General features: G+C 36.1%; 1 protein-coding gene, 1 long non-coding RNA gene and 1 pseudogene across 2 annotated transcripts; 2 read left to right on the top strand and 1 right to left on the bottom strand.

The window, feature by feature from the left end:
• Positions 1-589: 589 nt before the first annotated feature.
• On the top strand, positions 590-14578 carry LOC129882831 (carboxyl-terminal-processing peptidase 2, chloroplastic). The gene is made up of 13 exons (XM_055957305.1): positions 590-812; positions 3274-3646; positions 3750-3899; positions 4506-4588; positions 4697-4905; positions 11136-11204; positions 11496-11614; positions 12113-12188; positions 12259-12300; positions 13303-13411; positions 13871-13968; positions 14061-14154; positions 14238-14578. Exons 1-13 carry the CDS (start codon positions 738-740, stop codon positions 14361-14363), a joined length of 1623 nt encoding a protein of 540 aa, XP_055813280.1. The 5' UTR covers positions 590-737; the 3' UTR covers positions 14364-14578.
• On the bottom strand, positions 5809-7204 carry LOC129882845 (uncharacterized). Its single transcript, XR_008765835.1, has 2 exons — positions 7093-7204; positions 5809-6096 (listed from the first exon to the last, which is right to left on the bottom strand). It is a non-coding gene; the product is annotated as an uncharacterized LOC129882845 (long non-coding RNA).
• A 14-nt stretch (positions 14579-14592) lies between the features above and the next one.
• LOC129882839 (26S proteasome non-ATPase regulatory subunit 13 homolog B-like) lies at positions 14593-21691 on the top strand (annotated as a pseudogene).
• The last annotated feature ends 3421 nt before the right edge of the window (positions 21692-25112 follow it).

The raw sequence follows: 25112 nt of genomic DNA on the forward strand, positions 1-25112 counted from the left end.
GCTTTGTACTTTTTAGTCGTATCTGACCTCTTTTTATGCTTTTATTGAGCCGATGGTCTTTCGGAAACAGCCGCCCTATCTTAATAGGAGTTAGATCTGCGTACACTTTATCCTCCCCAAACCTCACGTTGTAGGATTTCACTGAATTGTTGTTGTTAAAGCTTATAAAATTCTTCCATGAAATTAAAACAAGAGATTCATTCAATATAGGACTTGACCAAAATTTCACGATATGAACTAACAAGAAACAATTGAGCTTAATAAACAAATTATATTTTTTATATATATAAAAAAGAAAGATAGAGAGACTATAGAAAAATTTGAGCCACTGTAAAAATTGATTGTTATGAATACGTTTTTCATCCTTAATCAAAAGTTCATAAAATTGAATTTTAAAACTAGTTTAAATAGATAATATTTTTAAAAAATAAATTTCTATAATTATAATTTAAATTAATTAGGTCTCAAATTAAATAAGAATCTAATATAAAATATATATAAAAATAAATCGAATCACTAGAATAAAAAGATAAAGACTAATAAGAGGGTTTCTCGAATGATAAAACACTTTCATTTTCATTTTCAAACATAAGATTATGAATACAAGTGAAAGAGGACGAAAAGCTCATTTTTTTTTTAAAAGAAAAGCAAAACGATAACAAACAAAAGTGAAAACTGGAATCTTTTGTGGCTGAAATTTGGTTAGCCACTGAAATCGTTTCATTTCTGAGCGAGCTATGGAGGCTCTTCTGGGAAATTCTCCTTCTCCTTCATTCATCATCACAAGAAGAAACCCCACCATTTCTTTTAAGGTATGTGAAAATTTGGAAAGTTAAGTTTTTTATGGTTCTTGAAATAACTCCATTTGGTCAAGTAAGGCAAATTCCCTAATATTTCATATTAATATTTGTTCTTTTAGTTTGTGTTCTTGATTTCATTAATTTCCCTAATACTAGTAATTTGATTTTGTGTAGCTCCACAATGTGGGGTTGAGAAGATACAGTGTACGCATAATTTACTCCGTGGAATCAAAATTTTCATTAACGGGTTTCAAAATACGTAGGAGTATACACACGAAAAAGTCAAAGGATTCAACATCTACTTTATATATATATATATAACAACAACAACAACAACCCAGTGAAATCCCACAACATGGGGTCTGGGGAGGGTAGAATGTACGCAGACCTTACTCCTACCAAGGTAGGACGGCTGTTTTCTCGAGACCTCGGCTCAGTAAAAGCATAAATGCATAAAAAAATGTTAGATAAAAATAGAAAATTAAAAGCTTTACGAGAAAAACAACAAACAAATAACGAATAGATAACAAATAAATACAAATAAATAAATACAAATAACAAATAACGATTAAATAAATAATGAATGCGTCACATGTAAAATTGAGTAATCAAAGCATAGAAAGTAATAAATAATAACAGAAATAACAGAAATCAGAAGTCAAAGCGCAAGGGATCGTAATGCACTACTACGCCTATGAATAGAGAAGAATAACGAGACTATGAACTAGCCTTCTACCCTAATGTGGGTCCTCCACACCCTCCTATCTAAGGCCATGTCATCCGTAAGCTGTAACTGCGCCATGTCCTGTCTAATCACCTCTCCCCAATACTTCTTCGGCCTACTCCTACCTCTTCTGTAACCATCCATGGCCAGCCTCTCACACCTCCGCACTGGAGCATCTGTGTCTCTCCTCTTCACATGTCCATACCATCTCAGTCGCATTCCCCGCATCTATATATATATATATAAATTATTTTAACAATGTATAAATAGATTAACTCTCCATAGAAGGGGTTCGGATGAAACCCCTCGACCCTACCTGGCTCCGCCCCTTGCCCCTGCCTCAGAGCTAGGGAGAGACTATTTCTGATAGACACTTGGCTCAAGATGAATGTTAGAAGAAGATATTAATTAGCTTGATAGTTTGATTAGAAAAGTATTGAAGTGTAAAATGAGTTTAGGAGAGGCCAAAAGCTAGTGGTTTCTCTCCATCTGTCCAATTCTGGAGGAATAATAAAGGTATGCATAACCTGGCCCGGATTAAATAATTTTATTGATTGGATCGTGTGTAATATTTGTGAAATTATTGAAAGGGGAAGAGTGTAGTGTAGATTAAAAGAGAGAGAGTTCATTATTTAGGCAGTCTGTTTTCTCAATTGTGAAACATTGAAGCAACATGGAAATCCTTGTTTCAATTTATGTAGTAAACGCTTCCGGAGCCAGTAATTCGAGTAAAGATTGAAAGTTTATATTGTTTTTCATTTGATGATAATCTCAAGATATTTAGTGTATCAAATGAAAGAAAAGGTAGAAATTCAACGATTCAAACATTATTCGAGAGGCTTAAATCAGAGAGATGAAAAATTGATCCCTTCTTTCAGTCATATAAATCAGTCAACTACACCTCAGTCTCAAACTAGTTGGTGCAGGCTACACGGTTCCTCTATATCCTTCCACTCTATTCATGATATTTCATTGCAGCACTGGTACATAATTGTTTTTTTAAGACCAAAAGCATATATTTTAAACATTATTATTTCATTGAGGGAGAAGGTTCAAATTTCTCCCTGTACTATTTAAATCGCTCAATTTTTGCTGTCACACTTTTGGTCCATTCAGATTCTTGTTGTTAATAAATCGTCACGTATTTTTCTTTTTTGTTAACGGAACTCCAGCGTAAAATTGGTGGACTCGACGTGTCCAAATTCTTTGAGAAAAAATGTCCAAATTTACCCCTCAACCTTACTTTGGAGCTTCATTAGTATGGGTCAAGGTAAAAATAAGACTGCTTCCCAGCGGAGGGGGTAATAGTAGACCAAAAGCTTATGGAGGCCAAAGTTGCTTAATTTTAGATAGTAAACTGGAAAATTTAACCCTTTTCCCTTTAGTTAATTTTAAAGGAGCTGGGAAGGCTAAGGAATGATTATGAGGAATCATTCCTGCTTGTATATGGTGGACCATCTAGAAGGAACAAAATCAAGATGTTCGTTCTGTAAACAAGAAGTAAAGCATCACCCAACTAAAAGCTACTTTTCTTCCTCTTTGTCTTTGTGTTTTTGGTGCAAAAATGCAAAATGTACACGATATAGATAGTCAAGTGGACTTTGTCAATAACCTCACAGTTTACATAGAAAGGAACTGAGATTTTATAATGGTTCTTGTGAATCCTTATAACACAAGCTTAGTACTATGCCTAATCAATAGAACTTTGTTTCTCTCTCTTAAAGATCATACATTTTGAACATTCTGCAGGTGTTTCCATGGAATTCTTTGTACAGCGGAAGTAATCACTCTCGACTATATCATCCTATATTGCGTCTGAAAAGAAGTTGCAATGACAACTCTGGAAGTTGCTCTTCTTTATGCTACACTGAGCAAATGTACAGAAACAGAATGTTTTCTCAGCCAATCCGGATGTGTAGAAAAATATTCATAGATAAGCAAAGTTTGCTGGTTATAAAAAATGGCTTAGCTTTTCTACCAAGAAACTGCAAAACCAGTCTCCGCAGAACATTAAAGTATTCAGAAATATTGAAGAGTATAGTACCTGAGATATTTGCTCGGTCCTGCATTGGACTAATGCTGGTTATGGCAGTTAATGCTACTGTTGTCAAAGCACCTTCTTGTAAGTCTGTCAGTTTAATGGATGATGTCTAGCTTTTCGATTTTGTAATACTCAATTATTCAAATATAAGTAATGAATCTCCTATTTTCTTCCCATTTTACAGTTGCTCTCACTGAAGAAAATCTACTTTTCTTGGAGGCATGGAGAACAATTGACCGTGCATATATTGACAAGACCTTCAATGGTCAAAGTTGGTTTAGGTACAGAGAAGACGCACTACGAAATGAACCAATGAACACAAGGCAGGAAACATGTAAGTTTTGCCCTTTTTTCGGATGATCTGTTAGTAATTATCTGCATGAAGTTTTGCAATATACTCAGGTTAAAAATGATCTGCTATGCATCTGCATTGAAGCTTCTGATTGAAAAAGAAGAATTCATTATTATGAGTAGCTAGAGGACTAAAGTGTGCAATCTATATAGAAGGGAAAATGTATTTGTTAATCTTACAAACATGTACAACAAGATGCAACTTAGCAAAATAGTACCCGGCACATTTTTGTATTTCCTTTTTACAGAGATAATGCTATATTGTGCCCATCAGTCAGTGGATATACCTTTTGGTCAGGGTCACCTGCATGATGGACTAATAATTTGTATCTTGAGTTCTGAATTTTTGTCTGATATGTTCTTTAAGCAACCTCATCTATTTTCTGGAACCATTTCATTTGTGGCAGGAAACTCTGTTTATCAATATATATATATGTAGTGATAGAAACGTACAGATTCAATAACCAACCTTGAAGCTTTAAACTTATCTGAAGTCTGAACTGACTTGTCTCAGCTTCTCAGCTACAGCTGTAGTTTTCCATCCCTTAAATGTACATATTGTTGAATCATTGCACTACACTGTCTTCAGATGCAGCAATAAAAAAGATGCTTGCCACTCTGGATGACCCTTTCACCCGTTTTCTGGAGCCTGAAAAGTTTAAAAGTTTGAGGGTATGGTTCTTGTTTTCTCTTGTCTTGTTAGCTGGTGAGGTAACTCCATCCTGATTGATTGAAAATTTGCTGCCTAAACAGATTTCTTCATATGTTTTTTGAAGGCAGTCAGGAACTCAAAATGCACTTACTGGAGTAGGGTTGTCAATTGGCTATCCAACGGGGAAAAATGAATCAGCCCCTGGACTGGTAGTTATCTCAGCTTCTCCAGGAGGTCCTGCAAATAGGGCTGGCATCTCATCTGGTGATATCATCTTACAAATTGACAATACCAGCACAGAAAACATGGGTATATATGATGCAGCAGAACGGTTACAGTAAGTTTTTCTGGTCCTGAAATGCAGTGTCATTTTATGCTTCATAGTTCAAATTCTTAATGAGTTAAAAGTGTTATTCTGGGTTCACCAGACAAGTGAAGCACAATAATCGACAGAGCTTGAAGGGAAGGGAAACATCATTAAATTATTAAATTTACTTACTCATAATTATTGTCATTCTTTTTTTTTAATAGTATTTTGCCATGATTTCTTCAATTTCGTTATTTCTTTTTCAATCTGCTTTGATATGCGTTTCCTTGAGCCGAGGGTCTATTAGGAACAACCTCGGGTAAGGTGTACGTACTCTCTACCCTCCCTAGACCCCACTTGTGGGATTACACTGGGTATGCTGTTGTTACTTACTCATAACTATTGCACCTGAGAAACCTAATGATAGGGTCGACATGCTATAACTTTAATCCAGAGGTCTTAATCTTTTCTCACATTATACTGAAGCAAACTGGATTTATTCCTGGGAGAAACAGTATTACTTTTGATTAATGAGGTAAAGACGTTGAAGTAGAAGTATTTTTACTCTTCTATCGTGTATGCTTCAGAAAAGCCGAACTGCTCCAGAACCTTTGTATACATGAATGAATTTTATGATGTTATTGAGGACATACCACTAGAAGGAGGGAACTACACTTGGGTCAGGGGATCCAACATGGAAGCTGTCTCGAGAATAGACAGAATTATGTATTCCCTTGAATGGGGGGAGAAGTTCTACAACGTGAAACAAGAGCTACTACCTAGAGTGTTGTCACGCCCCGGGAGGGTACCTTAGACGTGGCCGGCACTCGAAAACCATTTCTGGCCTTCAAGCGAACCACTTGGTCCAAATCACACTTTCATTCAGTTACATTCTATCAGCGGAAGACTCAATTCATAAGAATTCTATTCATAATAAGGCCAAAGGCCAACCACATCTCCATTCAACAACTAGAAAAAAATAAAACTAGTCACAACGAAACAATTCAGCATCATCCACACTCTAGTCTATGAAGCCTCTATCAACAATATAAGAGGTGCCAATGACAGGTTCATGACTGCCACAAATCAAAATAAAGGAAAACTAACTCAAAGCTGAAAAGATAACTGTGGTATCCTCCGGAAACAAGGAGGACTCACCAACTAGCTGGAAGTGAATAGATCTTCAACGGTGTGCCTGTTGATGATCTCTAGTACCTGTCTCTGCATCATGAAACGATGCAGGCCAAATGGCGTCAGTACGTGGAATGTACGAGTATGTAAAATGGTCAAATGAAACATGCATCACGGTGGAATCAAATCAACTCAGAAGAAGGTACAACTCAATCAAGATGTTCTGAGTCTAAACAAAATATAATTTAGACCAAGACCAATCACATACAATCCAACTCAATCCATCCCGATCCGACTCAGAGTACTATCAAGACCTATATGGGAGTTTCTCTTATCCGACAACCATCACTTATGAGCCAGTGATAGTACAACAAGCCGACGTTGTTGCCACGTCCGTTCATACCTTGCCAGGGTAAGAACGAATCAAAAAAATCATGGATCCACAATCAATCAAGTCCTATCATGTCAGGACAGTAATTTGGGAAACATCCGACTTTAACGGTCCAATCCTCTCCTACGTTTGGCGACGTAGTAATTGGGTTCGAGTTATTACTTACTCTTACCCAATTCGGTGCTCGATACTCCTCCCAAGACTCAATGCTCATAAAACTCTATCCAATCAGTTTAATCTAATCATATCGACAAGTCTCATATGGATCCTTATCAATTTATCAATTTTATCACAATCAAACTCTCAACCAATCATACTATTCAATTAGTCTCAATCACATCTTTCAAGAGTAGTAGATATACTTTTATGACAACAATAAGTTATGTTCCTAATTTATGCCATTCACATTCATAGCTATCCCAATTTATGATTTTCATTCAAATCAATACATATGCATAATCATTTACAGTCAATATATGTAGTTATACTTCATGAAATAGAATATGAAAAGTAATTGTTCAATAATTCAAGTTATGAAGATCATCCACCAATTAATAGTATGTAAAAATATTTTAGGGTTTAGGAAAATTTCAAGAAAACATTCATGGAAGGTTTAAGTCTTTCACAATTCTATCAAACACGTTTATGGGGCACATGGAGGAACAAAAATCCATGTTTTAATTAGCCTTACATACCTTAAAAGCTCCATAAATCTAGATGAAGAATCTTAAGTTGAAGAAGAACAATCAAGAGGCCCTTTCTTGAAATTCTTGGATTTGTTTTCTTGAAAACCCTATGGTTAGAATTTAAGATTTCTCTTAGAGATTTATGAATAGATGAAGAAGTTTGTTTTGGAAAGATTGAAATCTTTGAAGGAATTACCTTGTTGAAGAATCTTGAAAAAGAACCCTAAGTTGATGCTTTCTTGAAAATTCTTGAGCATTGATGTTTAGAAGTGAATGAGAGGGTTTTTAATGAGGAAAACTATTTTCTACAAGTTTAGAGATATTAGAATAACTCCCCAAAGGGTTATAGGACAAAAATACCCTTAAAAAAAATAAAGGGGGCGTCGTTCGTCGGACTTCTGCCAGGATAGAGCGGCTCCAGTAAAATGGTCATAACTTTTGACTCAGAACTCCAAAAATTGTAATCTTGGTGGCGTTGGAAAGAAGACTCAAGGACCTTTAATTTGATAGGTCATGGTACACCCAGTTCGTCATATAAAAAAAGATATGGTCGTTGGAAGTCGACCCTTATACGAACTCATTCGGAAACTTAGCCAAGACGAATTCTTTGGACTTGGCTTGGTTTTAGGGATCCCTTATGACCCTAAATCAACTCTAACACCCTTAAATTACTTAGGAAGTGATCCTAACTCATGCATGCACTTTAAAATCGTCGAATACGATCCTATACGTACATGAAGAATGATCCGAATCTTAGCGAAAAAAAAGTTGGGGTGTTACAAGTGTGTTCTGACCACACACCAATTGCACTCAAAAGTGGTAGTTGGAGTCACACAAAATCATATTTCAAATTTGAAGGATGGTGGTTGGAGACTGAGGGTTTTAAGGAACGAATTAAAGATTGGTGGACATCTTTTGAATTTGAAGGGAGACCTGATTTCATCCTAGCTTCCAAGCTGAAAGCCATGAAGTCAACTAAAAGACTGGAGTGTAAACACTCATGGGAATCTGGAAAAAAGAAAGAAGGAAATGCTCTTCAAAGTTCATGAGTTTGACAACATACAACAGTCCAGGCCTTTATCTGAAGGAGAGGCTCTTCAAAAAGCAAGTGTGGTAAAGGAGTTTGAAGATTATGCAAAGAAGGAGGGGATAGCTTGGAGACAGAGATCTAGAACTCTATGGATAAAACAACGGGATAAAAATACTAATTTCTTTCTGAGAATGGCAAATGCTCATAAGAGGATTAACCATATTGATAAACTGGTGGTAGAAGGTCAAGAACTGGTGGATCCTACAGACATTAAAAGAGAAGTTATTTCTTTCTATAGGAAGCTGTATAAGGAAAGCGAGAACTGGAGACCATCCTTTAACATGAATCAGTGTCCTTCCATCAGCACAGAGGAGCAACAAGAACTACAGAAGCCTTTTGACGAAGAGGAGGTCCTATTTGGACTTAAAGCTTGTGCTGTAGACAAAGCACCTGGTCCAGATGGATACACTATGGTTTTTTTTTGTTAAATGCTGGGAGATAGTGAAGGGGGACTTGATGTCAACTATGCAAAACTTCCACTCCCAGGAGTTCTTTGAAAAGAGCTTTAATGCAACATATATAGCTCTCATTCCAAAAAAAATGGTGCTAAGGAATTGAGAGATTTCAGACCAATCAGTTTAATTGGGAGTGTCTACAAGTTGATAGCCAAGATTCTCACAGAAAGATTGAAGAAAGTGATGCACAAGCTTGTAGATACTCAACAAATGGCCTTCCTGAGAGGAAGGCAAATCACTGATGCCATCCTAATTGCCAATGAGTGTCTAGACTCAAGAGTGAAGCAAAAGTCCCCGGGAGTCATGTGCAAACTGGACATAGAGAAAGCATATGATCATGTTAGTTGGAGCTTTTTACTTGAAATCATGCAGAGGATGGGTTTTGGACTTAAATGGTTCAGATGGATAAAATTTTGTATAAGCACTGTCAAGTTCTCAATTGTGATAAATGGATCTCCTGAAGGGTTCTTCCCCTCAGACAGAGGGCTGAGACAAGGTGACCCTCTCTCACCTTTTCTATTCATTTTAGTGATGGAAGGCCTAAACAATATGCTAAAGACTGCTCACACTAAAGGGTGAATAAGGGGTTTCAATGTAGCAAATGAGGGGAGCCAAAGACTGGAAGTCACACATCTCCAATATGCAGATGACACACTCATCTTCTGTGATGCAGAAGAAAGCCAACTTAAGATCCTGAGAGTGATACTCATTCTTTTTGAAGCAACTTCTGGTCTCCATATCAACTGGAGGAAAAGTCATATTTTCCCAATTAATGATGTGAACAGAATGCAACATCTGACCGAGATCTTGGGAGGAGAAATAGGTCAATTGCCAACAGTATATTTGGGGATGCCTTTGGGAGCCAAAAGAAAATCCAAAGAGATTTGGAATGGGGTGGTGGAGAAATGTGAAAGAAGACTATCTAGATGGAAAGCACAGTATTTGTCTAGAGGTGGAAGATTGATCCTGATCAACTCAGTCTTAGATGCTTTGCCAACATACTTGATGTCAGTTTTCCCTCTCCCACCTAAGGTGGAAGAAAGAATTGATGCCTTAAGGAGGAATTTTTTGTGGAATGGAGAGAAAGAGAATAAAGGATTTCATTTGGTCAAATGGAAGACTGTAGTTCTTTCAAAGAAACAAGGTGGGTTAGGCATTAGAAACTTGAAGAAACAGAACAGAAGCCTTATGATGAAGTGGTTGTGGAGATTTCCTAAAGAGGAGCAGGCTCTATGGGTTAGAGTGATTCAGGCCAAGTATGAAAAGATAGACTACTGGAAATCTAAGGAAGTTACTTCTGCTTATGGTATCAGTCTGTGGAGATCAATCAGAAATTTATGGCATAGTTTCTTTGAAAGAACTAGATTCATTGTAAACAATGGAAGGAAGATCTCATTTTGGGATGATAACTGGTTAGGAAATGACAGCCTCAAACAACTCTTTCCAGACATCTATTTGTTGAATCAACAACAACAAGCCACTGTGCGAGAAGTCTGGTCCATCCATGGATGGAACTTAACATACAGAAGGATGATACAAGACTGGGAGGTGGATAGACTAGCTGAATTTTATGGCACCCTAGACCAATTTGGAGGCTTGAAAGAGGGAGATGACACTCTCAGGTGGATTCATCATAGCAAAGGTATCTTCACAGTTAGCTCTGCTTACAAGAACCTGAACCAGATGGGGACTCAACTCAGATTTTTGCCTTGGAAGCTTATCTGGAAAGTCAAAATTCCATATAAGTGGCAGTCTTTACTTAGTTGTTAGTAAAAGAGGCAGCATTAACTCAGGAGAATCTCATGAAGAGGGGAATACATATGTGTCCTAGATGTTTTTTTTTGTGAGCAACAGGCAGAGACAATCAACCATCTGTTTCTTCACTGCAGGGTGGTTAGACAACTTTGGAACTTGTTTACCAGCTTCAGGGGCATAAGTTGGACCATGCCAGAAAGGGCATGTCAGGCCATAGAAAGCTGGAATAGTGAAGGTAGTGGCAGTACAGACAAAAACAGATGGAGAATTGTCCCAGCAGTGATTTGGTGGACCTTATGGAAGGAGAGAAATTTGAGATGCTATGAGAGCATTAGTAGTCCTTTACATAGGATTCAATGAACTGCTTTATCACTTTTTGCTATTGGTGCAGTTCTGAGTATGTAGATGATCCTATAGCTATTATAGATATTCTAGGTTCTTTGTAAGATGAGTAGTTTTTTTTTTTGACTGGTTGAATATACTCAACTGTATGTAGCTCCATGATGTAAATTTGGGATCCCAGCCTTTAGTGCTGAATATTTATATACAAACCTCTTACCTTTGTCAAAAAAAATAAAATAAAGAAGAATATGTGGCGAATAGGTTGCAACTGTAGGTCAATATCTCATAATATTTTCTGATTGTAAGATCCTAATATCATCAACAGGTTTGTTAGACTGTTTCCACTGGCGATTCTGTTTGTAGCATAAGTTTTCTAATATATTTTTTCTCTTTCTTTAATTGATATACAGGGGACCTGATGGAACTGGTGTGGAACTAACTGTACGCCGTGGATCCGAGACAAGGCAGATACAACTGACGTGTGTTCATCTTGTTGAACTTTTCAAAACTTTTCTACGATCTTCATACTTCTTTAGTTTTAAACATGGCTCGTTATATGTATTAAAGAAAAACCTATTAATGCATCTATTATTTATGTTTTGTCTACTTTGTATTGTTCTGAATTAGTTTCAGCACTTGCCTTCTTCCTTAGCTTTTCTTCAAGTGAAGATATGTATGTGTGCAAATAATTTTTATATGATTATGCTCTTTTATCTTTTTAGCTAGAGATGCATAGTCTTAACAAATACTAATAATATGCTGTCTTCCAGACGGGAGAAAGTTTCTCTGAATCCTGTAAAATCAAGAATCTGCAAGCTACCCACTGGAGGAGATGATGCTCCTCAGATCGGATACATCAAACTATCAACATTCAACCAGAACGCTTCTGGTAAACTATGTTATGAACCACTTCCAATAATAAAAAACATTATCCTACTTACAAGACAACCAGGCTACTCTCAAATCTTTTGTTCCATAATGCCCATTTATCTGAATTAGTGGCCTTGCTTAATTGTTTTCCATTCTAAGGAGCATTTTTTCACTATACAGATGCATTGCATCAAATTGGAAAACCTTTTTTTCTACTTTCTGATTTGGTTATCATAAATTATACACTCTTCATGGTTTAGAATTTGTCTGTATCTTACCGGTGTGCTCACTGTTAATATGCCATAGTTGAAAATAGCATTTCCGTCAATGGCAATGAAATCGTTTGGAAAGTGACTCCTGCCCTTCATATTGCTACCCTTGATATCTATTGTTTAATGCATACTTCCACTAAAATTTTCTAGAAATGCGATGAGTTCAGTTACATGTTCGAAAAGTTAAATATCTGGGTAGTTTTTTCATAAATTCCAGCTAAATAGTTATGTGGATCTCCCTGTAGGTGCCGTAAGAGAGGCGATTGAAGCCTTAAGGAAAAACAATGTTAAGGCCTTTGTGTTGGACCTTCGGGATAACAGGTGACGAGCTCTCGCCATGTCTTCATTTCACAGTCTTTAATTGTGATCTGAAAGTTGAAATCTTGTGCAGTGGTGGTCTCTTCCCTGAAGGAGTTGAGATAGCAAAAATATGGTAAGCTTTCTGTGTTTGGATTTTCCAGTTTGAAGTGTCTGCTTAGTATTCTGCTGATGATCCAATGTACTCGAATTCTAGTTTCTCAATAAGTATTACACATCTTTTCAAGATTTGATGTAGGTGTTGACAATGAAAACTTTTGTAATTTCAGTTATCTGTGGTAATTTCTTAATTGGTTTGTGGAACAAAAAAGGCATGAAAGGCGTCTAATGTTCATTTAGCTTACTGAATTGAATGCACTCTTTAACTACAAGATAGTTTTCTTATAATCGAAGTTGTTGTGCTCTCAGTGGTTATTTATTAATTATTGATTTTGTTCTTTTTTCGCCAAAGTAGTAACAAGGAAGTTCTTACCGGATTTCCATGTACCACCCATTTACACCTGAATGCACCCACAGGTGTGGCCTAGTTGTTTAACAAAATGGGAGTAGAACCAAATGAGGTCTTAGGTTCAAATCCCAACGGAGGGGATATTTGAGGTGTGTGCAAGACTCCACCATCATCAAAAAGAAAAGAACTTAACCTAAATGCCCTTTACCATTGCGGAAACTGGTGGATTTTGCCATTTTCTGTACTCCCTCTGTTTGAACTTGAATGTCTTCCTCTCCTTTTCAGTTCATTCCAAAATAAAATCCATTTTTCCTTAAATGATAATCATGTTGACACTAGCCAAAAAGTTACATGGGACCACAAAATTTATCCCAATACAACTCTTTCCCTATTTTATTCTTTAAATATAAGAGTGACACATAGGTCCATATATCATTAAGTACTAAAGGTTCTTTTAATAAAATGTGGTAAAGTCAAAATAATAGTTTCAATTCACAACAGAGAGATTATGAGATTACATTGTTAGTGATACAATGAAGTTGCTTTCTTTGGTTCAGCATATTATTATTCTCTAGCTTTTGCATTTTAATATTTGCCCCTTTGATGCTAATGCTACTGCTATGCAAGAAGACTAAACTGTGCTATGCAATGGATTTCACTGCCAACCAGGTTGAATAAAGGTGTGATTGTATACATTTGTGATAGCCGTGGTGTTCGAGATATTTATGACACGGATGGGAGCAATGTGGTAGCTGCTTCAGAACCCCTAGCTGTTCTGGTAAGTTTATTCATACTCAGTCATTTATGTCGACATGGATTAGCCTAACTTCAGCTAAGTGGTTTATGATGAAGTTAGACAATTGAGTTGGTTCTTTGTTTTCCCCCCCTCGTCTACATGCATTCATGGCATCTTCTTGTTTTGTGATGCACGGCTTGACTTTATTTCTCATTCGTCATATATTGGTGCTTAATGATGCATAATGATCCTATTCTTCCGGTGTTGTTGTAACTTGTGTTTAACATGAAATTCGTATTTTGCATCAGTCAGAAGCTCACTTTTTATGTCACACTTCAGCATTTTAAGTTTACATTTGGCTTCACCAAAAGTTGTTCTAGTTTCTCTTTCCATCACTTGAAGTTCACACTTCACACACTGATTCCCCCAATCCCTGCGCCCTCCCCAGGCCAAACTCACCACGCCCTCCCTGGGCCAAACTCACCAACATAAGTTTTTCAGGTAAACAAGGGGACTGCAAGTGCCAGTGAGATTTTAGCTGGTGCTTTGAAAGATAATAAGCGTGCGCAGGTGTTTGGTGAACCAACATATGGCAAGGGGTAACAACTTTATTACTCGTGTGCAAAAATGCTATAGCTGGCAAAAGAAAATGTTCTTAGCCTCTTCTTACTCGTCTCTTCTTCTGATACAGTAAAATCCAGTCAGTATTCCAGCTATCAGATGGCTCTGGCTTGGCTGTTACAGTTGCTCGGTATGAAACTCCTGCTCACAATGATATAGACAAGGTCCATACTCTCTCTATCTCTCACTCTCATTATATACAGTTGCCACGAGCAAATATAGTTATTGATGTTTATCGTCTTTCTAGGTTGGTGTAATCCCTGACCATCCTTTGCCAGCATCATTTCCAAAAGATGACGAGAGCTTCTGTAACTGTCTTCAAAATCCTGCTGCTGCTTGCCACCTAAATAGAATCGAGCTATTCTCGAAATGACTGAATTCTGCAATCTGAAGATGATGCCTTGCTTTTTCAACATTTTGTTTGTAGATTCTATTATTGATTCTTTTACCAGATACATGCATCTGATCTTTGTACATACAAAGAACCAAGAACAAGGGACAACTTCAATTTCTAATATTGTTGAACTCTTGCTCTAAAGAGGGTCGATTTTGCCCCTGAGCTATTTGAAATGGAATAACTTTGTCCGGCGTTTTAGCTTTCACCATCCTCGTCGTTGGCCAAATAGCTCAAACAATCACATTTATCATTCAGAATTTATTAGTCACACCAATAATTGCTTCATGCTGTGTTCAGAGACCGCATCAAATAATGTGACATAGACATCTTATTTGTTTCATAAGTCACAGTAGTCAAGGATTTTTCGAAAATAGTCTAATCTCACTGGACGTTGTATCAAATGGTGTGACGTAGACAACCCGAGAGGTTTAAAAAGGATTTTATATACACAAAAAAAACAATAATATTTTCATCTCCCTCTCTGCTACTACTTCATTCTTCTTCTTCGTCGTCATTGCGTTCATCGGCGGGACACAGAGGATTATCGACGATGGCTGCTTTGCAGTGCTTGGATTCGCTTCGGAGTACTCATCCAGAGTTATCTGAGTGGTACAATACACTATCAGATCTGTACCAGCGCAAGCTCTGGCACCAGCTTTCTCTTAAGCTTGAACAATTCGTTGCACTCGCCGTTTTCCAGGTTTATTTTTGAATTTTATGTTAGAATTACCTCAGAATTTCGTGTTTTATTTTTGTATATAATGGAAAAATTATTATATTTGGTGTTTTGTAGTTGTGCGATGGGTGGGTTTGACCGCCACAAAGTAAATAAACTTAATCTTGTGGTTTCAAACAGCGCTGGAGCCAGAATTTTCACTATCACATCAAATATAAAGAAGTAAATTCATTAAGAAGCCAAGGGGCTGTCAATATATAATATGTATACATAAAAAAATAATTTTATCTAGCTACATAGTGTAATTTTTCGACAAAGGGGTGTCTGTACATATGGCTCTGCCAGTGGTCTTAAACATGCTAAGTATAAAGTATGTCATGTATAAAGTTAGAATTAAAGAGTTTTCCAAAAGGAAAGAAACGTTCTTTTTTAAATGGATTAAAAATGAAAGATACGACAAACAAATTGAGATGGAGGTAGTAAAAAAAATTTCTCCTGCTTGAGTAGAAGTGCTTGGAGTAAAGTTTGTATTGTATTGGAGAAATTGGCACATTAAGGCTTAAAACTATTTCAAGATGAGTTGGAAGGCCATATGTAGGCAAAAGAACTAGGTGCTTTCTTCCAATTTGCCTATGTCTTGGTGAACAAAGTTATAGAGCTAAATTTTTATTCTAGAAGCCAGATGGAATTTTTAATTCAATAGTTGTAGTTAATTTCGAGCTTTTGGATAAGCTTACCTTGATATACTAATCAAGCATTTGAAATGTGGTTCTGAGAATTGGTTCATATTGTGATGTAACAACTGATTGAAGTAGTGCTTCTGTGTTTCTATGTCTGGTATCATGACCTTATAATCTCTATTATCAATTAAAAACATTTGATTGTCTTTTATCTATTATCAAGCTTTTGACTCTTGCATTTCTTTCAAACCTGTGAAAAATAATTTTCTTGAACCGAGGGTCTATTGGAAACAACCTCTTTACCCCTACAAAGGTAGGGGTAAGGTTTGTGTACACCTTACCCTTCCTAGACCCTCGTGGGGACTATACTGGGTATGTTGTTGTATTCAATTTGTAAAAATCACTATATAGCAAATACTGAGATATTGGGAAATATACTATTGTTATGCATCAACCAACATATAAGAGAAACTTCCAAAACAATTGGATGGAACCATTTGAGACATGTTTGTTTCTGAAAATATGATTGCTACACCTACTTTACAAGAAAATTCAGTTGCTATGTGCAATGCCGGAGATAAATTCCTAAGAAACACTATTTTTAACAATGAAACAATGATGCCAAGTTCATTGTTTTTCTTCTTTACAGCATACTGTTGATGCTAGTGGAAGAGAAAAATGACCTTATCCGCTATGTTGATACAATTTTAGGTCCATATTAGATTATCCATCTGTCCCTGAAAAACTCCATACTTGATGGACCAGGAAAGTGATTCATTTAGGGCTCTCTTTGGATCATTTGTATTAGATCCCCGACCAACGTTTGTGGCACATAAGGGATATGACAACAGATGCCATGAAATTCCACAGACAAGATTCTGGAACTCCCAAACCAAAGAAATTTCAAGTACAAGTAGTCGTCTACACTTAAAAGCTTTCTTGTCTTCACTGATCAACATTTGGGGTCTTGATTGGTTCTTTGTGGCTAGGTCAACTTAAGTAAAAAGGCTTTTTTAGTTTCTCTAAGGCCTTTGGTCTAGTGGTAAGAGTGTAATGCATGACATTTGGTGTTAATTGCATGCCATGGGTTTGTGCCGAAGACGGGGTAGATAGGCTGGCGTATTATCCACCGAGTTTCAAACCCTCGAGAAATCTTACTTACAGGAAAAGGCTTTCTTTAGCTTATATTGTGTGAACTCCTACTTATCAAAAATAAAACTAAAAAGAATTGTGCAAAATCCTCTTGTATAATTGTCTGACAAAGTAAGCCATGGTGGCCACATTTTTAATTGATATGATGTTAATTAATTAATTCGATTCTTATGTGTGTTTCCTTCTAGTTTGATGGTCTCTTAGTCACAATATTGTATGGAATGTTGTAGGTAACACTGATACTTAGCCTATACATTCAATATAATGCAATTCAACTGCTGACAAAATTTTCCAAGTTTTGATGGCCAAAAAAATAAATAGTGCATAGAGGGATGGAACTGTGGGAGGTTCTCTCTGTTACTCCCTCCATTCCTTTTTACTTGACCCATGTTGACTTAGCACTCCTTTAAGAAAGTATTTATTAGGGGTCTATTTTACTAAATTAACTTTATTAATTATATTTTGGAAATCTAAGTTTGACTTCTAATATTTTATGTAGTTGCTTAATGATAAGGGTAATATTGGAAGTCTTGATTTGCTAAAATGGACAAGTAAAAAGGAAAAGTTATTTTTTAGTACCAGGGACAAGTAAAAAAGGGATGTAGGGAGTAGTTAAAATTATCTCAAACTTCACCAGGAAAGCTCTCATCTCTGTTTTTTCATTAAAACATGCCATGTATACTTGAATTTTATTGAGGATGGTACTAGCAGCGGGTAATGCTCCACTGTTGGTGACACTTTTGGAGCTTAGAATGTAGCTAAACATATCTCTTTTTCTTCCCTTATCACTTTCAGGCAGGCGACACACTGATACAGCTGTATCACAATTTCATCACTGATTTTGAGACAGATCAATCTTCTCAAGCTTGCACATTTTGCAGTCATTGTTTCCCAGCGGTATGCAGAGAAAGTAGCTGCTATAGGTTACCTTGATGGAGTTATTGAGAAACTTCTAATTACTAAGGAGATACGTATAGAGGAGCCAATTCTATACATTAGGATGCAGATTACCCTATTTAAGCTTGAGCAAGGGGATCAAAAAGATTGCAAGAATCTTTTAGAAAAAGGGAAAGCTACACTTGACTGCATGACTGACATTGATCCATCTGTTTATGCTAGCTATTATTGGGTTTCATCTCAATACCATAAAGCTCGCCAGGAGTTCGCTGAGTTTTACAGAAGTGCTCTTCTTTATCTTGCATACACTTCAGTAGAATCCCTATCTGAATCGTTTAAGCTGGTAAATAGTAGTATCTCGCTCTCACAATATTTGGCCAATGTCTAGCTAGATTTATGACCCCTGTGCATACATCTCCCTTGCTTCAATTTTCTTGGTGTGACTCATCTGTTTGCTGATCAGAAATCCTGTAATTAAAGTATGGACTAAAATGTAGTGTTCTGTTGTATTCTCGTGAGTGGGAAGATACTGATTGCTCTTTACCATATTAGTTATCAATTTATAATAATTAAATGTATTTTTTAGAAAAATATGTATTTTAATTACCTAGTAATAAATAAAATTTAATATTTCTTATATACACATATATTTGTCACACATGAAAGTTTATTTACTTGTCCATCTCAAAAAGTTCATTTAATTTTTATTGTTAAATAAAAAATATCTCACTATGTAATTATACTTGTGCAACCTAACATATGTAATTATACTTGTGCAACTTAACATGATACATGGAATTGAATTGTGATTATGTTACGAAAACAAATAGGTCTATGTAATTAGTATATTATGTAATTATTAGTAATTACACCAAATCCAATTGCAAGGTGTCCTTCCAAACTTGCTGTATTTTTTTTTTTTTTTTGGATTGTTAACATGCTCTAGGTATTTTATAGTTTCTGAGTAAGTGAGTAGAAATAATTATTGGTTGTAGTGCCTTGCAGCTTTTTGTAACTATAGTCTATTAATGAAGGTAGACCTCATATTGTGATAGTCTTATGTTTTATTCTTGCCATTCATGCCAATTGTTTCTCCAATGTTATTTAGGATTTGGCGTTTGATTTGTCCTTTTCTGCATTACTGGGAGATGACATATACAACTTTGGCGAGCTGCTTGCACATCCAATTGTAAGGTTATATCATCCATTTCCTTGTTTTTTGTGTTTTTCTTATGCTAGAGTTATGGAATTGGAAATAACCAGTAAAGCTCCTTTAAAGTGTCCAAGTGGACGACCCTTCTAGGAGTTTGCTATTGGTGTCCTCTTCCGAGGACCCCTATCCTGTAAAGAGGTGTTAACATGATGTCATCTGTGCTAGACTGGGAGTCTGCATCTTCTGCTTAAAGTAAATTATCGGGGCTAAGGCCATTTGATACTTGTTGGCCAGCTCCTTGAACCTATTAAGCTGTGAATGGATCCATTTTCTAGTCTGGTTAGACAACATTAGGTTTTTTCTAATTCAAGGAAAAAACCAGTCAACTGGCTTAAACCAGAATGGACCTGCTTCAACTGCATTTTCCAGTTTATGGTCCTCGAGCTGGGTATTAATAGGAAAACATGGCTTATGGGGCTGTGTTTCTGTGCTTGCTTCTGGCTTTTGCTATAAGGATTTCAAGCTTTCCCCCCTTCCAAATAAAGGAATAGGAACTGCCTTTTCTTATGGCATTAGCTAAAAGGATTCAAGAGTGGTGACGTTTAGATGAAGTTCAGATATCTCAGGTTCAATTCAATTCCCAGAAGAGACAAAAACATTAGGGATTTCTTCCCATATGTTCAAGCCTTGGTGGACAGTATTACTTGGCGTGCACAAGCTGGCCTGGACACCATGGTTATCAAAAAAAAAGAAGATGAAGTTCAGATGTCCTGTTTAGTCCTGGAATTCTTGGTAATTTATGATGTTACTAACTGAATACGCTGCTCAGAAGATTTTGGACTTGCCTGTTGATTAATCTTTGCACCACCTTCTAGGAAGTTTAATGATAAAAAAACTTGCACCTTTTACAATTTTGTTACTTTTCAGAAGTTATTCATCATCATAATGTCTTCCAAAAATTTATGGTCTGCCCTATTTGTAGACTGTTGGTTCTGGGGTATCTAACATGTTTTATTATGTTGATCCATCCTTATGATAGGATTCCTTCATCAGAGTATACTATGAAATATGCTCTCTGTGGGTAAGGGATCTAATATCGCCCCCCCCCCCCCCCTTTTTTTTTTTTTTGGATAAGGGTTGGACTGTAATATATTGTCCTAGTTATCCTTATATCTCTTCTCTCTTCCATATGAATCTTGTTTCTCCTCATTGGATCATCCAAATTGGCTAATAGATAAGCTGAAAACAAACTATCAACTTAGTGGCGGCACCATAAAATTCAATAAACAACTCAGAAAATTCCTTTTTGATCACCATGCTGGCTTCAAAAGTATTGCAGAATGGAGCAGAATTTGAGCCACAGGAGCCATATAACATTCTTATCTGTTTGTGTCGATGATACATGCAGAATCTAAGTGGACCTGTTTTAATTTTATTATAGGTAAAAAGCCTCATAGGGAGTAGGGACTACGGTCGAGTGGATCTATCATATTCTTGAAGCATTCAACACCGGCGATTTGATTCGTTATCAACAATTGTGCTGTGTGCATCAAGCTGCATTGAGTGCTCAATGAGCATTAGTGCAGAACGAGAAAAAGCTTCTGGAGAAAATCAATATTCTCTGCTTGATGGAAATTATCTTCAGGTATTATGGCATACCTGCCGAAAATGATAGTAAATTTGTTTTTGATACCTGTTTGATTAGTCTCTGAATATCTGGAATATGCATTTTGCATGCAGTCGCGCACCAGAAGATAGAACTACCCTGTTAACTGTAATTGCAGAACGCACAAAGTTGGTTGTGGAAGATGTGGAATATCTCCTCATGAAGAGCCTTTCTGTAAGTAAAACTCTTCTTGTTGGTTAAATTAGAATTTTATATCTGTTATTCTCTCCAGTTTCAATAGATTAAGAGCATGACAAAGAACTGCTCATATTTATAATGGGATGGGATGATATCAGCTGAGCGACAGTATGTTGCCCGTTTCTATTCATTATTTGTGCTGATTCAAATCTAATTCAGCACTTTATCAATATAAAGCTCGATTGTGCTGGAAGATAACCTGCGAAAGGCCTTATAGGAATCAATATTTTAGCTTATCTCAGTCATCAGCAGTAGCTTGCTCCTTTTTGGTCCAATTATCTGTCAATTTCGATTGTCCCATACCAAGGACTCGAACATGTGATCTCTGCACAAGGGTGGAGGGATCCTATCCATCCTACCACAACTTCTGGCGGTGTTTGCAGTTCTGCTGTTAACTACCTTCCACCCGGAGGTTTATTTGAAAGTTATTCTTACGTTTCCCTACTGTAGGTGCATCTTATCGAGGGAATAATTGATCAAGTGGAAGGAACAATTCACGTCTCATGGGTGCAACCTAGAGTTCTTGGAATTCCCCAGATAAAATCATTGCGGGATCGGCTAGACAATTGGGTTGACAAAGTTCACACTACGTTGCTATCCGTAGAGGCTGAAACTCCAGATTTAGTTGTATCATAATCAAAGTTGTCTCAAAGCTTTGGCTTCTGTTATTAAGGGTATTCATCAGTTGGTTCGATATGATTTTGAAAGATTTTGATCTGATTTTTGGGTTTTAAAAATGTTATACAATTACCATACTGAAATAAATTCGGCATGGTTCAATTTTTCACTTCACAATGTTGGTTTGTTAGTTCAAAAGAATTGCAACATATTATAGTTGTAGACCAGCATCTAAGATAGCAAGCTTCCTATCGAACTGAAGCTTGCTCTTCTCGTCCAACAAAATGGTAAGACTTTTCCATGTAAAGGTAATCAAATCAAGACAGAGGGAAATACCTAATATCCATCTGTTTTACTTGTTATGTTTGGTTCATGAAAGTTAATTTGGCTAATTTTAATTAAATTGAATTAGATTAATTAAATATTATAAATTTTAAATTTACATGTTCAATAACTAAATGAATTGAAATGCACGTCATATTATTATAATGAAAAATATATATATTTTTTCCACATATTGAAAAATATATCTAAGAATATTAATCAAACTTCATATAGTTTCGACACTCTAATTTTAAAAGCAAATGTGACATGTTAAAGTGAATGTAAGGAATAATTTATCCTTTTCTTTTATTGTCATTTTTTAAAATTTTCATTAGTTGAATTCAGTCTTTGTCTGCTATTCAGCTATGACCTCATCGCATGTAGCTTGCTTAGTGTGAATTACATATCTTGTGTTATTTGCGAAAAGTATTCACCTAAAGGATAGAAATTATGACAAAGGTTGTGATTCCCGGGACCGGGAGGGTTCTAACAAAATAAATACTTCTCCATTAGTTTTTTTTTTCTCTCAATAATATAGTCGGATTCAGATATCGGAGTCGGGTCCATATTTGACCCGACTTCTATTCTATAAATAGGCCGTTGCGCCTTTACTTTAGAATTTTGCCTCTTCACAATCCCTAAGGCCCAATTGCAGCTACCGAGAGAAGGTGAAGCAGAATCGTTGAAGAATCAACAATGAAGCCAATGGTGGTAGACTATTTAGCAGACATGGAAGAACAAGGAGCAACAATGGCGATGGACGTCGATGACGTGGACGCCATCGACATGTTCGGTGAAGGTCCACTCGGAGGCGGTGAACACCTCCGTCTCACCGATGCCGACTTCTTCAATTCCTTTCAGGATGATTTCGATGACTCCGACATCAACTAAATCTATCACCTAAAAATCTTCCCCTCCTAAAAACAACAATATATGTACTGTTTCCTCCTCCTACCTAGGGTTTACTCAGCCTTTTTTCAATGATGTGGTACGTTGTACTTAGTTTTCTGAAGGAATAAACTAAATATTTGGATGCGCTAGTAATTTTATCGTAGTTTATATTGCTGGCTTATTCACATCTATTTTTTCGTGTTTTTTTTAAAGCTTTTCAGGCTGTGTGTTCTGAGTTTCTTATCATGAAGCAATTTGTTGATTATAGCTATTATGAGGTATAGGTAGTTTGTAAGAGCTGAAATTTGCTCTTTCCGTTTGATCAATTGTTAAGTTCTAAGATGTAAGAGCTGATTCGAGTCTTTGCCGTTTGATTAATTGTAAGAAGCAAATCTATCCATAGAATATGGTTCTATATGGAAGACAATCATTGTATAAAATATCTCGAAATCTAGATAGTTTTAGCAAGCGATTAAAAATATTGGAAGTTGAAAATCTGTATAGGTGATATCAACTAGAAGACTAGTGTTTACTAGAGGACTCTAAGTATATAATCATTAGAGTACATTAGAGAACTTGTAGTGTTAGATATGTTTTAAGTATGGAATAATGAAATATTATGGATTCAAATGGAGCGTATGATAATGAGGATTCATACTGCTGACCTCAACTAGCTTGGGATTGAGTTGTAGCTGATATTGTTGGAAAATTTATGGTTACATTGTCATTGTTGTGAAGTGTGATAAATTTACCTGTAAGCAAACCATTGTTGACCCCAATTCCGGATAAAGAAGGAAGGCTTTGTAGGTTGATTGTGTAGATACTAAGATGAATTCTCTTTTCACGACAGGTAGAATGACAGATTCATGTAGTCAGCCCTAATTTGGGATTAGTTGTAGTTATCGACTTTTTCTTGTTTGTTACATGGTGGTTACCCAAATTTGTAATCCTGCAATTCAGGTTTTCAATTGATATTTCTCGAGAAAACTGTGTGACACCATTTTTTCTGTTTCACTATTTCTTGTGGAACTTGAGCTGTCTTCTGTAGTATCATTTTCTCGTGAGAGTCAGATTGCTTATGCAACATCTAAGGTTAGGTTACTGTGTTCTGGCATTTCATTGCTTATGTGATACAGGGACAATACTCTGGCTGGCTTGATTCCACATGTCTGTTAGGCATCAGTGGTGGCTTAGTTTAATATATGTTGTTCGTACTTATCAAAAGTATAAAATATATGTCATTCTTGAAGCTTGTTTTTGGTATGCAAGTACTGTGCATATTATGTAATGTTGGAGGGTTAATAGGTATTGCAAGAAAGAAAACACAGGCATTTCAAAATGCTTTTATATAGGTTATGTCTTTCTTGGTTGGTCAAGTACCAAGGCATGTTTGCCTTTGTTTGAAAGATTGAAATTCTTGCTTTCCATCTCAAGTTTTACCCTTCCTTTCATAATGGTGGTGTTCTGGACAGCTTGTGCATGCATCTACTAATCCAGTGAGGGCGTGCTATGGGAATCTCCCTCATATTTTAACCATTGGAAGTTAAGTACTCAAGTGAATGTTTCCAATGACCAGTGTCTTATTTCTGTGGTTGCTCGTTGTTGCTTCGGAGTATACAGTCCATGAAAAGGACTGAAATAAAACTGGAGAATTAACTAACTTCTAGAGCTTAGTAGCTTACTGACATTGTTGGCATTATTTTTGTATGTACTTGACCATTAGGAATTTAGTATCCTTTGTACTTATCAATTTCAGAAGAAAAAGTTTTAGGATCCTTTGCAAATATCTTGATTTATTTACAACCTTATGGCAATATTGATATTTGTGTTGATTTATTTACAATCTTAGTGTCTCAATGAATTTGATTTCTAACCCATGGAGTTTGGTTCTCTAGAACATACTCCCTCCCTCCCAAATTAGTTGTCGTGTTTCGCTTTTGGAGAGTTAATTTGACTAATTTTGAAGTTAAATTACAATTGAAATTTAGATAGTTAAAAATTATTTAGAAATTATTTAGAATAAAGGTGTAATTTTAAATTTATTTTAAAATATTGACCAAAATTTATGTAGTTTTGAAGGAAGTAGTAAGTAATCTTTTCAAGAAGATTCACCTCCTCTTCATTGCCTTTCTCAATTTCTCAAATATTCATTTAAATGAGTGACTTGTAGTCCTATTTCATATTTAAAATTGTATTTTATAATTTACATTAAGTTTCCTCCAATTTGCCATATTCCCTTTTGACATATCTTTTGTCATTAGCACATACTTTTTTAGATTTTATCTTCTAAATAAAAAAGAGATAGAGATGCAAAAAAAATGAAACGAAATAAAACATGCATGGATTAACATACTTTTCTCAATGTCAGACAAAAATTAGCCACAAAAAGGCAGATAAAATAGCAGCAAAATGTGTACTTCAATTTATCTAAAAACCAATCACTGAAGAACCTCCTTATATTCTCATCAAC

Source organism: Solanum dulcamara, chromosome 1, assembly GCF_947179165.1.
Source record: "Solanum dulcamara chromosome 1, daSolDulc1.2, whole genome shotgun sequence".
NCBI classification, from domain to species: Eukaryota; Viridiplantae; Streptophyta; class Magnoliopsida; order Solanales; family Solanaceae; genus Solanum; species Solanum dulcamara.

What these genes read in the sequence shown, in the direction of transcription:
- LOC129882831 (XM_055957305.1), top strand. Translation starts at nt 738, where the DNA reads ATGGAGGCTCTTCTGGGAAATTCTCCTTCTCCTTCATTCATCATCACA. An exon ending in AAAAGTTTAAAAGTTTGAGG is followed by an intron (nt 4,589 to 4,696) that starts GTATGGTTCTTG and finishes TTTTGAAGGCAG; the next exon opens with TCAGGAACTCAAAATGCACT. An exon ending in GATGCAGCAGAACGGTTACA is followed by an intron (nt 4,906 to 11,135) that starts GTAAGTTTTTCT and finishes ATTGATATACAG; the next exon opens with GGGACCTGATGGAACTGGTG.